General features: G+C 38.4%; 1 protein-coding gene across 1 annotated transcript; it reads right to left on the bottom strand.

Annotated features, from left to right (window-relative positions):
• Positions 1-5,125: 5,125 nt before the first annotated feature.
• On the bottom strand, positions 5,126-10,463 carry si:ch73-361p23.3 (tumor necrosis factor receptor superfamily member 4). Its single transcript, XM_050039264.1, has 7 exons — positions 10,385-10,463; positions 10,138-10,254; positions 9,804-9,938; positions 9,657-9,723; positions 9,257-9,546; positions 9,080-9,172; positions 5,126-7,219 (listed from the first exon to the last, which is right to left on the bottom strand). The coding sequence occupies exons 1-7, from the start codon at positions 10,461-10,463 to the stop codon at positions 7,137-7,139; spliced, it is 864 nt and encodes a 287-aa protein (XP_049895221.1). The 3' UTR covers positions 5,126-7,136.
• Positions 10,464-13,571: the final 3,108 nt, after the last annotated feature.

The raw sequence follows: 13,571 nt of genomic DNA, 5'->3' as shown, positions 1-13,571 counted from the left end.
AATTTGCCTCAAGAACCCATAACTTCCGGTTATGCAGATTTTACGCCATTTTGAATTTTTTGAAAAACACTTAAAATCGATCTCTTCCTAGGAAGTTTGACTGATCTGCATGAAACTCAGTGAACATAATCTAGGGACCAATATCTAAAGTTCCCTCTTGGCAAAAGTTGAAAAACTTACTAAAACTGAGCTTCTATAAGGCAACGAATATTGTGGAGGGCGTGGCTCATCACATAAAGGTGTATAACATCTCAAGGGTTTCACCGATCACCACGCAACTTTGTAGGCATATGACCACACATAATCTGAGGGGACCCCTCCATTATTGACCCGATCAAACAAAATGGGGGCGCTAGAGAGCTAATTTCTTATCTAGGCCTAACCGCCATATCAATTTTTACTAAATGTGGTAGATATGTAGAACAGGATGCCTCAAGGTGACTGGAGAAATTTAACTCTAATTGGCAACTGGGTTGCGCTTTTTTCTAATTTTTGGTATGACTGAGTCATGGTATGGTATGCTGTACATAATCACGGAAACTGTCACTGTGTCATTCTGTCAGTCAGTCATTCTGTCTGTCCCACGTTTTTCTACTTACTGACGTGGTCAATCTATGTGAAACTGCACATAGGCATTGAGGATTGGCATAGGTAGAAGGTGACAAAGCTACCAATGGGTATGGACTAGTATAATTTAATCTAAAAACAAATCCTTGTACTACTAACCCCACAGCATGGAGGGGTTTCCTCAAGGTTTCAGCAGCAACACAGAAAACCACAGATATACAGTTATCAGTGTGAATAAGGGTTCAAACAACTACGTATATATATTTATAGTCCACTCAAAGAGTCAAATGCTGTGAGTATTTCAAAGATGGTAACCCTGGATTCCATTTTTCTTCTGACAAGTGTGAAGTGTGGTTGAGCTTGCACCGGGTCTTCTGTTTGTTTGCAGCACACTGTGTTGTGTGTAGCCCCCCTGTGTAGAGTAGGCAGCCTCAGCATGTGACTGTGCATACTAATTATGTCACTTGCATGGTGCAGGAGGGACCTGTGCATTATGATGTATAAAGAATTTTACTGCTGTCACCTTACTGTAGGTGTAGTGTGATTGGGTTTGTTGACATTTAGTGCGGGAGAGGTGGAGTTTCCTGGCAAATGCAACACGGTAGTCCTGAGATTACAGAAGAAGATTACAGAAAATGAACAATCAACAATAAAAGAAATGATTAAATTATTTCTCAACTTGTAAGATGTGAGAATTGGTCGTTTTTATCTGTAATTTCATTGCACACTGAATGTTTTTGGGTTTTGTGCAGTTGGAAACATAACCTTGGGCTCCTGTAATGGAACATTTTATATACCACATAATAGATTAATCATAACATAATCAAAAGACTGATTAAAAACAATCATTGTCTCCACAGAAACACTGATTAAAATATCTCTGATTATGTGTCCACACTGACTCATTCTGAAAGCACACATAAGTAGGTGATAAATAGTGACGCATGACTTGCGGTCCTGTACGTTTTTAATGGCAGAGCCTGATGTTTGCTGTGGCATTTATTTGGAAGGATTCCAAATATTCCAAGGATTGGGCTTTTTTCTGTAGAATTATGGCTGCGATCGCCTTAGATCACTGGTTCCCAATCCCCCTAAGGATCATCGAAGCTTCACTGGGGGTCGCTAGCCCTTCTGTATTTTCAGGACTGTCATTAAACTTTGATAAATAAATTCAGTAGTTGCTCATTTATGTGAGGAATTCTAAATGAAAGTGTTATTTTTAAAGTTAGGGGTATTTTTCAAGATATAAACTTATCATAAAAAGGAAAAGTACAGAGTTAAAGCAACCAAAGAACGAACTGAAGAAGAAAGTGTCAGGGAGAGGAAAACACTGACTTTGTCAAAACAAAACAAAAAAAAGAAGAAGCCTATTAAGTATGCATGATTGTTTAAAGTAAAAATTTTACACAATAGAGAGAACTTTATAAAAAGTTCCTGCAGATATCAGGGAATCTCATCTCTGATTAAATATTCACAGAAAATAATTTGCTCAGAGTTCATCCAAATCGCTTGTTGTGCAGTTTATCAGTTGTTCTGTACTGTTACTTTACGCATTGAGTATGATATGAAAGATCCATCAGATATATCACTTTGTCAGGGGTCTTCAGTTTAGGCTACTCTCTCTCTGTCATCTACACTCACACAACCACATGGTCGCATGTTTGAAACCTCCTACAGGATGTGAGACAACCATAGACGTACTTCCACGTAGTTCTCAGCAGCGTGAATCGTCACCGTGTAGCCACAAAGGCTGATACAGACACTGCAAACAGCTGGATTTCCCTTTACAATGCACTACACAAGAGCCACCCACTCTGTAGGCTTTGTGGTGAGGGTGGGTGGAAGACATGTGCACTCCTTGAGACTTCAATGTGACCATATGAAAACTCACAAAAGGTTAGCGTACAGTGTGGCATTTAATGGCACGGGATACAGAAGTATAGTAGGCATTGCCCATCATTAGAGATGTTATTTGTAGTATGAAAACACACAACCACAAAACCCACAAGGCTTAATATGAAGATACAGGAAAGTATTCTCCGCCCAAAATGTTCATGTTTCATTGGCTGGAGGGGAACTCCACTAAATTTTCCACAGCACGGTCTGTTTACAGGTCGTGTGCAGTATGACTGCATGCGGGGAAAAGATGTTTGAAGCATACTCTGTATTAAAAAGATGGACGACACAGCTCCTCAAACATGAAGCCAAAACATCCTCACTGCCCCCTGGTGGCTGGCTGCAGTATAGGCCATAAACCCCGCCCCCTTATGTTAGCAGATGGGACATGGGCCAAATTAATCAAAGTACTTCTTATTCCCAAAAATGGTTTCCGTAATTTACTTATGTATGTTCAAGTTTTCATATTTCTGATAAGTTTGGTTATAATTAGTTATTTGATACTCTGAAGATGAGGTTTGATGCCATGATTGACAGCTGTGTGTGCCAGTCGATGTGCTCATGATCAATTGCGCTCTTTGAGTTTACCAGCTGTTAGCGGCCCGAAGCTACATTAGCTGCTATTAGCGCAAGGGCACAGTCACACATAAGCAAATGAATGTTGTTGACTATGAAGCAATATTCACGTTGAATTTTGGAGGTGCTCGGTGTGACTCACACGGAGAGCTAGCTTGCTGGCTAGTGTTAGCTAGCTTGCTAATAAATACCACAAAATATGATGTTATTGGTACATTTTCCATTATCATATGTTCCATGTCTGTCTTCTTCATTGCAGCCAAGCACAGTCTCTTATGTCGCACAGTATTTTTCATTGCCAGTATCATATAGTAGCCCGGTAGTTTTCAAACTTTTTGTGCCCAAGGCACACCAAAGAGCAAGCCAAACTCTCATGCACACCTGTATTTGTATCTGTGCACAATAGCTTCTATAACGTGTGTTATCGCTCTTATCATCATATAAGACAGTAAAAATAAGGAAAATTATAGCTGCTGCGCAGCGATGGGTCGGCTCCGGGCATTTTTAGGCAATTCTGAGCAACCTCTGGAACCTAAGAGGGTCATCTACCGCTCTGAGCTAATTGGCAAGTAGCAACTCAACAGTGGCTTCACAAATTGAGTAAGCCATTCACTGTTGTGTAGGAAAGCAGCCATCCGTGCATGGAAAGGCAGATTTGAAACCACTGTAAAAAATTCAGTTATTAAGACAAAAATCTGAAAATACACATATTGCATCTAGACAGCATGGAGATGTTGTAACAATGATTGATTTGCTCCATTAGTGAAAAAGTGATGTTTAAAATTGCCATTTTTACATTGACTCCAATCGTTCACATTAGAGGAAAATTCAAAATGCTGTCAAAAATTCAGTTTTTGAGATAAAATTCTGAAATTTGCCACACATCATCTACCATGACTCTAGAATTTTGTCATTTTTTTCATGAACATTGAAGATTTATTTAGCAAGAATTTGCATGTATATGTTTACAGTACCGTTTACAGTCAAACATTTTGATGCACTGTGCACTATTGGCTTGAGTTTACAGCTGAGGATATCTGGCATGAGACTGGACCTTTGTGCAAAGTTTGGTGAGTTTTCACCCATGGGAAGTATGATTTCCTCGGAAGAAGAAAGAAGAAGAATACCTAGGATTACAATAGTGTCCTGGCAGCTTAGCTGCCCGGACCCTAAAAAGACAGGTAGCTTTCATGATACTGTCTACTCTTTTCTTTAAGCGGTAGGTTGTCTTCGCTGTTGCTTTGTTGTAATTTGCTCCATACACTAAAGCGATCCATTGTCCCCATCACGGCTTTCTTCCTTTAAATGTTATCATCCCTCACACTGGCACACACTTATAATTCCCATGTGCAAACGTTGCTTTGCTACCTGGAAGCTAATGTTTTATTCACCACTTTGCTCGCATTGAATGGAAATGATTGGGAGAAGAATATTTGCCAAGGTAACATCACACAATCATAACCCACTGAACTGTTGGTGGCCCAGATACATTGTGAGTAATGTAGGCACCAGTTTTTGACAAGGAAGAAGAATGTGTGCGATTAAAAAACGACTCGGACTATCCATCGTGAAAATGACAGTGTTACAGGAGTGCAGTGCCACATTGGTTGAGTACTCTATTAAAACAAAGAGGTGTTTTTACAAGGATGGCATGTGGTGGCACCACCCAGAAATGGGATATTCAGTTTTATAGCAACAGAAAAAAGACACTTTAATGTCAAAGTGAAGACAAATGCAACAGATATGTAGGTCTGTATGTACTATGCACAAAGGATATGTGTTATCTATAATCAGTTGGTGGCGTGTTGTTCACTGACTGAAGGTATTTCTACAAAAAGAGAGGGTTTGGTTAGTGTGTTGTTTATATTTCTTTGAAACCACCCACTGACTTCCTGGATCACTGACATTTACTGAAAGTATCTGCAGGGACTGTTTCCAGTGTGCAATATCTGCATAGCACTTTAACAACTGCCCAGACTCAGTTTATTAGTTTAATTATACAAGAGCCAACTTTATTTAGAAAATCTTTATTCACACACTCTCAGGGTATTATAGTGCAAAATCAAAGAGTGGACAAAACAGAGAACAAATACCAGAGACAAAATACATGACAGAAACAATACGAGTACAATAAGAGTGACATACTAACTCCAGGAACTTAAATACTCTACTTAAGTACAATTTTGAGGCACTTGTTCTCAGTTTGAGTATTTCCATTTTATGGCACTTAATACTTCTACTTTACTGCATTTCAGAGGGAAACACACTTTTTACTATATATATATATATATATGAAAATATTCATGATGAATTTACAAAAATGCAACACACTGTCATCAAATCAAGGGTTTACATCCTTTCTGGGGCTTCTTGTCACATTTCAGATGTCTTGGAGATATTAGATCTAACAAAGGGACACTTCCTCTCTAAACTGTTCAGATTTCAGTGTTCAAATTATCCAATATTTTACACATAAAAAAAATCAAAGATTAGAGAAAGGTACAAAAGCTGACAACAGATTTGCATCACTGATTGTTTGTTTTCTTTTCTTCATATTTCCGAGCCCTTAATAATTTCACAACCCCTACAATTTATCTGGTGACCCCCGAGGACTAAATTAACTGACTGCACAAACAAACTTAAACAAGCTCTGCTTCGGCCAGCAACAACAGTAAAATGCTGCTTACACACTGATACATATATATTAACAATCTCATTAAAGTATGTGATGTATGATAAAACATATAATATCCTTTTTTTTTTTATTTTTGCCGAGTACTTTTACATTTAACATAGTTTGACATTTTTCTGCTATACTTCTGTACTTTTCAGGACTTAAACTTGTCATGGAGTTTTTTTTACATTGTTGTATTGATGCTGGTGTGTGACTGAAGGGTCACAATACCTTGTCCACCACTGTTTTTAGACAGGAAACAACAGTTGAAGTATTCCAGCAGAGGGCGCTGTCAACAGACTCAATCAGGTGGAACAATTAAAAGCATTTTCCAAGTTTCAGTCCCACAGTGCTAGACAGATACCAGACGCCACACCAGAGATTCGAGGGCCTCTGTATCTGATTTCTCAGTGAAACATCAGTGAGTACAAATAACGAGGGCATGCTTTCATAACTCCTCTGACTGAAGTGAACTGGGGAAAGTCTCTCCGGTGAGGTATAAACAACATGAAAGTCTTCACATTTAAAACATCAATCTTTCCAACGGCTGAAGCGAAAACATGACAGGAAGTATCTCTCAGTGGGAAAAAGAGGCATATTTAACTCCACATGGGGAACTCCCCCAACCCCACACACTAAGCATGTTTTTTTTAAAAACTCCTCTACCTTTACAGATCTGCTACCGCAACCCAGCTACCGGTGGAACAGAACTGAATAAACAAAACATGCTAAAAATAGAGACCGAAAGTCTGCATGAAGAGAGTAAAATGTTTTTCTTTTCTAGTAGTTTTTTTGTTTGAATAAGTGGTACTTATTGTCACTACCTATAGCCACCTGCTCATACTGTATATTTCTCAGAAACCTGTCACTCGCCCCATTATATCACATTATATAACACTATAGGGCTTTAAAAAGCAGCAAAACATATGTATATATGTGAATTCTAGCAAGAGTAAAAAGGACTGTTAACATTAAATACTGTAAGGTATTCAGTGGCATAGTTTCTGAGGTTATTATGAAAAGAATCTGCATATCCAAATTTTCAATAAATATTAAGGTTACACAGAAAGTACATTTTTTGAGTAAAATTATCTTACTGAAGAAAGTATAACATCTGAAGTAGTACTATTTAACTTTAAATTGATTTTCAAATGACAAAAAGTGAGGTACGATTTAAACAAATCTTTCACATGATTCTTCTGATATTCTATTAGAAAAGAACAAACAAAAGTCAAATATTGACTATACTGCAAATTACGAATACACCTGCTAAAATACAGATACAGTAGATGTTTTTGTATGATGTATTTTCTGATTTAAAATCAACAGAGTATGGAAGAAATAAGTGATCAGTCTAAAATGATTCATATGATGATTAACTGATCTCACAATTCACAGTCAAAAGCTCACGAGTTTCACCTCATCACTCCACAGGATTCAGTTTGAGAGAGGACAGGCTGCCATCGCCACTTTCCTCAACCGGCCTCCGACACAATGAGTCCTTTTCTGAAAACAAACATTAAAGCATAAATTGAAAAGATATCATTTACAACACATCCACAATTAATATCTATATTACCTGTCTTTTAAAAGAGCAGAGCAGGGGGCAGAGCCAAGAATAAAGGAACACAGGTGGGCAGTGTCATATGAACCAGTAAAAAAGAACAAAATGTTTCCTACAACAATGAAAAACGAAAGAATAATGTATTTCACTTTAGCGTGTGCATGAAGTTTAATGTTAAAAGGAATAATCTGGCAGGAAATATGCTTAATATACCTAATTTATATCTGTACAGCAAATATAAAAACGTCAGCTAGCAGCCTGTAGCTTAGCTTAGCTTAGCTTAGCTTAGCTTAGCAGAAAGACAGTAACCAGGAGTCCAGGAGACCCTGCTGGTTGACTGTGACTGTGGTGGGTTGCTGCAGCTAGCCAAGAAATAGCTTCTAACTCCCCATACAAACACAATGTGTCATTTGTACACTTTGATTTTTGAATTATACAAACAAGATATAAGATGTCAACTAGTAAGCTTTAGAAGTGCTGGTGGAACAGTAGGTTGAGTTTGCTACCATTGAACAGATCGAGGCTGTTTCCTGCTGCTTCCAGTCTTTGTGCTAAGCTAAGCTAAGCTAAGCTAAGCTAACTGGCTGTTGGCTGTAGCTTCATATTTAGCATACAGTAGACTGACACATAGAGACAAACAACCATTCACGCTCACATTCACACCTACGGACAATTTAGAGTTATCAATTAACCTAGTCCCCAATCTGCATGTCTTTGGACTGTGGGAGGAAGCCGGAGTGCCCGGAGAGAACCCATGCTGACACGGGGAGAACGTGCAAACTCCACACAGAAGGGCTCCCACGCCCAGGATCGAACCGGCAACCCTCTTGCTGTGAGGCGAGAGTGCTAACCACCAGACCACCGTGCCGCCCCACAGTGGTAAATTATTTTATGAAATGTATCCGGAAAATGCTTCAAACTAGGAAGCTGAGAAGAACCGCACCCGCAATTATTTTCGAATGCCATATTGAGTGGTATGAGATCGGAGCACCAACAGTTTGGTGAACGGCAGTAAACAGTCGGTGCGTGGATGCTTTGCGAGCCAGACACTCACACTTAAGTTTTGAGCTTTAATTCCGCAGTAAGCAGCTGTGTGTGTCTGACTGTGAATGGTGGAGCTACTGAACAGATTTGTGGAGCTGTTAGTTGCAGTGCTGGCTGTTAGCAGCTAGCTCCGCTTGTTAGCTACTGAACCGCAACAGAGTGAGCAGCAGCCAGCCACCAGACAAAGTCCAGTTTAAATCACAGACCCTGTGAGAAGCCCTCCAGACTTACATTGCAGATTTACAGAGAATTCAAAGTTATTTTTCTGCCTCTTAACAGTGACTGTGATAAATCAGTTTACAGTGAACCTGGGTACAAATCCTAGTTGTCCAGTCGTCTCAAACTAGGTCTCAAAGTTTGAGATTTTGAGCTTTTCAAATGATGGTTAGTAAGTATGTCCTCATAAATCCTCCCTTAAACCTGCTATAAACTCTGCAGAAGAAATACAAGTTTATAAATGTGTAGCAATTATTTGCAGTTGTATAAAAAACATGTCTAAATGGAATTTCAACACTTGATACCCTCTGATACCTGTATTAGCCTGATTAAATGAGTTCAAAGAGCAAAACATTTTGACTAAAATGTAATGACATTTCATCATCAATACTATAACTATGAAGACTAAAAATAACTAAAATGTGACTAAAACATTAAGCATTTTCAAAAATAGTTGCACAAAATTAACATTCTCATGCTAGTAGTAGCAACCTTCTCATAAAACTCCCAGCAAGAGACCAAATTTTAATCTTGCAACATACGTGGTACAGCTGGTTGAGAGGTAATGTTCAGCTTGCAGGTCACAGCGGTCAGTACGAGCAGTCCAATAATTCCCAATATGAGGAGGGTCATACCTGAACAAGAAAAGCAAGCCATAAGTTACCTAATATTACTCATTATGAGGTTGTGTCATAAAAAGATAGCAGCAAATGTTCTACCTGGACCAATGTAGGCGGCTGTGTCTGGCGTGTGGGGAGGCTGCCCTTTGCTCGTTGGGGGGTCTCTGTATCCCAGAGCAGCTGTGGTGATGGAGGTGGGGGTGGTAGTCGGGGTAGTAGTGGTGGTGGTAATTATCCTCGGAGTTGGACGCTGAGTTGTTAAACGTTTAATTAGAGTAACAATTTTGTTTAATGTGGAGGTTGTATTGATGGAAGGGTTACTCTCCACATCTGGATTACAGATGACATCTGCGGTGTTGCTTCCTGCATTTGTCTCTCCTGATTTACATCTAAAATGAAGCATAAAAGATACAGCTGTGACTACTTTAGAATCTGTTGAAGTTACATTTTCATAATGCATATACAGAGTTTTTAAAACACTGGAATACAGGAGACATACTCTTTCCATTTTCGACAGGACGAGTTGATGCGTGTGCTGAAATATCCGTGTTCACATTTTGAACATTCTGGCAAGAAAAAAAAGAATTAATGCAGAGACAATCTCTTCAATATGATGAACGCAGTGTTGTGTGATCCTTCTCCGTACCTCCGGATTTTAGTTCAAATCCAATTTCACATTTGCAAGTGGAAGAATCACTCTCCGCGGGAACGAATTCTCCACGGCACTGACATTTTGTGTTTGTCTCTTTCGTGCACGCCTCTTTAACGGCACTTCCATAATCTACAAACAAAACCAAAAAAAAATCAGATGAAATGGGCCACTTCCTTTTTGGCTCTGATGAAAGATTCATTTGTAATTCTGTTGCCAGAATGTGTGAAATAACACAGTCTGGCTAAGTTGCTCAGCTACTGCTTACAGTATATTGTTCTATTTTATGTATTTATTGTAAAGTAAACCATACCAGAGCCTGAACACTTACTGCTATCACACTTTCTACATGGTTTGCAGATGTGGGAATCGTTATCTTCAGGATTATAATATCCAGTGGGGCAGTCTTCACAAGGTTGTGCAGCTCCACCACGTGTTCGTCTTTGACCTTGATTTCAAGTTCAGAGGCACACAAAGATTAAGAGAACGTTGTAAAGCCAAAAATGTCAGTATATTCTACAGCGTTATGCTGAATGAAGAGGAAAATTACAGCGCGGTACAAGAAAGTCATACTTTACCTTTTGGGCATTTCTGAGCATCCAAAACAACGAGCTGATAAAAAGTTAAAGTGACTATAAGCAGTTTGAGCAGAACCATGTTGAGTACTTCAGAACCGACAGGTGCTACTGAGCGTTTCCTTTGTGAAACAACGCAGAGTGCCTGACACCACAGATATGGGATTCCTGTCTTATATAGAGCTGACACCCACGTGTATTTTCATTCACGAGCCAGCCACTCAATCTTTGTCTATTTCAGATGGAATCCTTTAAGGTTTGGTGTTTGATGAGGACACTAATTAGCCCAAACTTACAATGTATTTTAATGACATGTATAAAACTTTGCAGTGAGAAGAAAAAGCATTAATGTAAGAAAAATTGTTTGTAAGCTAATAAGATCCAGTTTGTGAGTGGCAGTTATAGCCTACATTATTCTGTCTATGTGTGCTGCTTCGGTCCCAGTTCTCTTGTACACAGTTACATATGATAACGTCACTTTTTCTATTTTAATTGTGTTGTTGACAGATTTTGTTTATAACAATGCATGTGGACAGGAGTTTTTTTTAGAACAAATGGAGGGGAAAAGCCTGTTTACACATGTGTGAGCTAGGCCTAATGCTGTGTTCACATGGAATCAGACACACAGTAGACGGACAACGCTTTCTGGATGCATGCATGACAGTATGTTGCAAGAGTGTTGCTGTATTGCTTACAAAGAATGGACTAAAATATTTTGAATAAAATTATTTCATGTTTACTATTTTATGTCATTTTTCTTGTAATGTCTGGTAATTTGTTCCGATGGCCAGTGTTTTTGCCTTCTGTGGAGGAGCTTCGTAACATCCAGTTGTAAATCTAATTGCGGAGGACGACAAAAAACTTGAAAAAATATTCTAACTTTATCAGCAATGTTGTATACCTTTAAAGCGGGATTTATAGTTGTGCGGCAGACCCTACGCTGTAGCCTATGCACGTTGCCTACGCCGTTGTGAGCATTTATACTTGTGCTGGTATGTCTGTGTCACTCTGCAGTTACATCTCCGAAACACTAGTTGGCGACGGACGTTTCTGTGAAGTGCTGTAAAGTTTAGTTGATTCAAAACACACCCAAAAAACACATTAAATATGGCTTAATAGAGACAATTTCAAACACAAGGATTTTTAAATCAGCAGAAAATTTCACATTACTTTTTACAAAGCCTTTAGTCTCTCTTTTCTTTGTCAGAGTACTTTTTCTAATGTCAAGAATGGACTTTGACACTAAACATTTTTTTAATTGTCCTCATTTGCAATGTTGTGATTTGTTTACAGTAGTTCTTTCTGTTTTAAACAATATACGTTAATGTATATTACAATAAATTGCAAACTTGTGTTTATCTACATAACAATATCCTTAAATTAGAAAGAACATTTTATATAACATATATGCATGACATTTTAGTAAAGTGAATCAATTGTGGTTACACATTCTGCTAATTTGATTGTTCAAAAAGCCTTTACATGTCTGACTCAACTTGTAACTAAAATATATACTTTGGTGATGGATCTAATTCATTATGCCAACAGACATCAAAACTTAAAAAGTGACAGTCATTTTCCATCTTTACAGGAGCAGCCTGCTCCATTGTAAATGTTTTTAGGAAACAGAACATTATCATCTATAACAGCTTAGAGCTATTTTAGCATGTTTATTAACCTTTATCTAGGTTTTTTTTGTATTCTTTCAGGACTAATAGGGAAAAAAAAGTCTGCGGTTAAACTATCGGAAACTATGCAGCTTTATGCTTTTTTGCCAGTAAGAACATGACATAGTACCTTTGCATATAAAAGTCAAAGAGCGAATGGAAATAACCACATGCATATGATCAACCTGCAAGATACAACCACACAAATGCTAGCTTGCTTCTGAAAAACGGATGTTGAAAAATCCGCCTCTGCTCAAGTTTTAGCTGGCTGTCGTTTAGTGAAATTACGAAAAACATTTTAATAGAGGGTGGCAAAATTCTTAATGTGTTCTTTATCAAGAGACTGGTTGTCATGTTGACTCAATATCAACAAGAACTAATCTATAAAGATTAAAATTAACGCACATGATGTGATGAGTCAAGCTGAGCTGGCATCACTGAAATGAAGTTCATTTGATGGCAAGAGCTCAGAGTGAATTTCTATATTTGTCAATATGTTTATCAGAAGAGAGGCCCATTGTTTGTGTCTAAGTGACATCATAAAAGGTTATCATCAGGCTGGCATGTCTAACCACACAGGAGATAAACTCCAAGACAAGTTTCATAACATTTCAAGGAAGCACAACTTTAAACACTACTACTGCTACTAGGGACAGTTGTAAAAAAACAAAAAAAAATCAAAAATATACATTTTTCATCTTACCCGTAGTGCTCTTTATCAGTAGGAACAGGACAAATATGTCCAAAAATAGCCAAAAATGGCCATTACAAGTTTCCAGAACCCAGGGGGATGTCTTCGAGTCTCTTGATTTGTCCGACCAACAGTCTAAAACCCAAATAATTACAATTTATAGTCATACAGCAAATCCTTACATTCAAGAAATAGAAACCAGAGTTTGGCATTGTTGCTTGACATTCAATTTAAAGGGATAGTTCACCTCTAAATCAAAAAACACATATTTTTCCTCTTACCTGTAGTGCTATTTATCAGTCTAGATTGTTTTGGTGTAAGTTGCCGAGCGTTGGAGATACTTTCCATAGAGATGTCTGCCTTCTTTCAAATACAGTCAAACTAGATGGCACTCATCTTGTGGTGCTCAAAGCGCCAAAAAAAAATACATTTTAAAAACTCAACAGCAATGTCTCTTTCCAGAAATCATAGCCTGGTTACTGAAGATAATCCACAGACCTTGTTGTGAGCAGATTCATGAAGGAACTATTTTCTTTCTGCTGAACTACACCCAGCAACTGTATCACCATGCAGAAGTAATGGACAAGGGGCTCGAGCTCATGGCAGCACAGGATAGAAACATTAATGCCGTCTTCAAGTTCATAGGCTTTATTCTGGATTCTGGATCATCCCCTCCAAATATGACGTGACGTTAATTACACTGTGTCACCAGACTCTGTAAAGTTAAAAAAATAATAAAAGTGTAAATTGTCCCACCCAAACAGGCGCAACAACTCTAACTGGGGAGTGAAGGAGATGTCAAACAAGCACAGTCTGTACACGCACAAGCAAT

Source organism: Epinephelus moara, chromosome 24 (genome assembly GCF_006386435.1).
Source record: "Epinephelus moara isolate mb chromosome 24, YSFRI_EMoa_1.0, whole genome shotgun sequence".
Taxonomy (NCBI): Eukaryota; Metazoa; Chordata; class Actinopteri; order Perciformes; family Serranidae; genus Epinephelus; species Epinephelus moara.
Note: the sequence above shows the minus strand (reverse complement) of the source record. Positions and strands in the feature narration are given on the sequence as shown.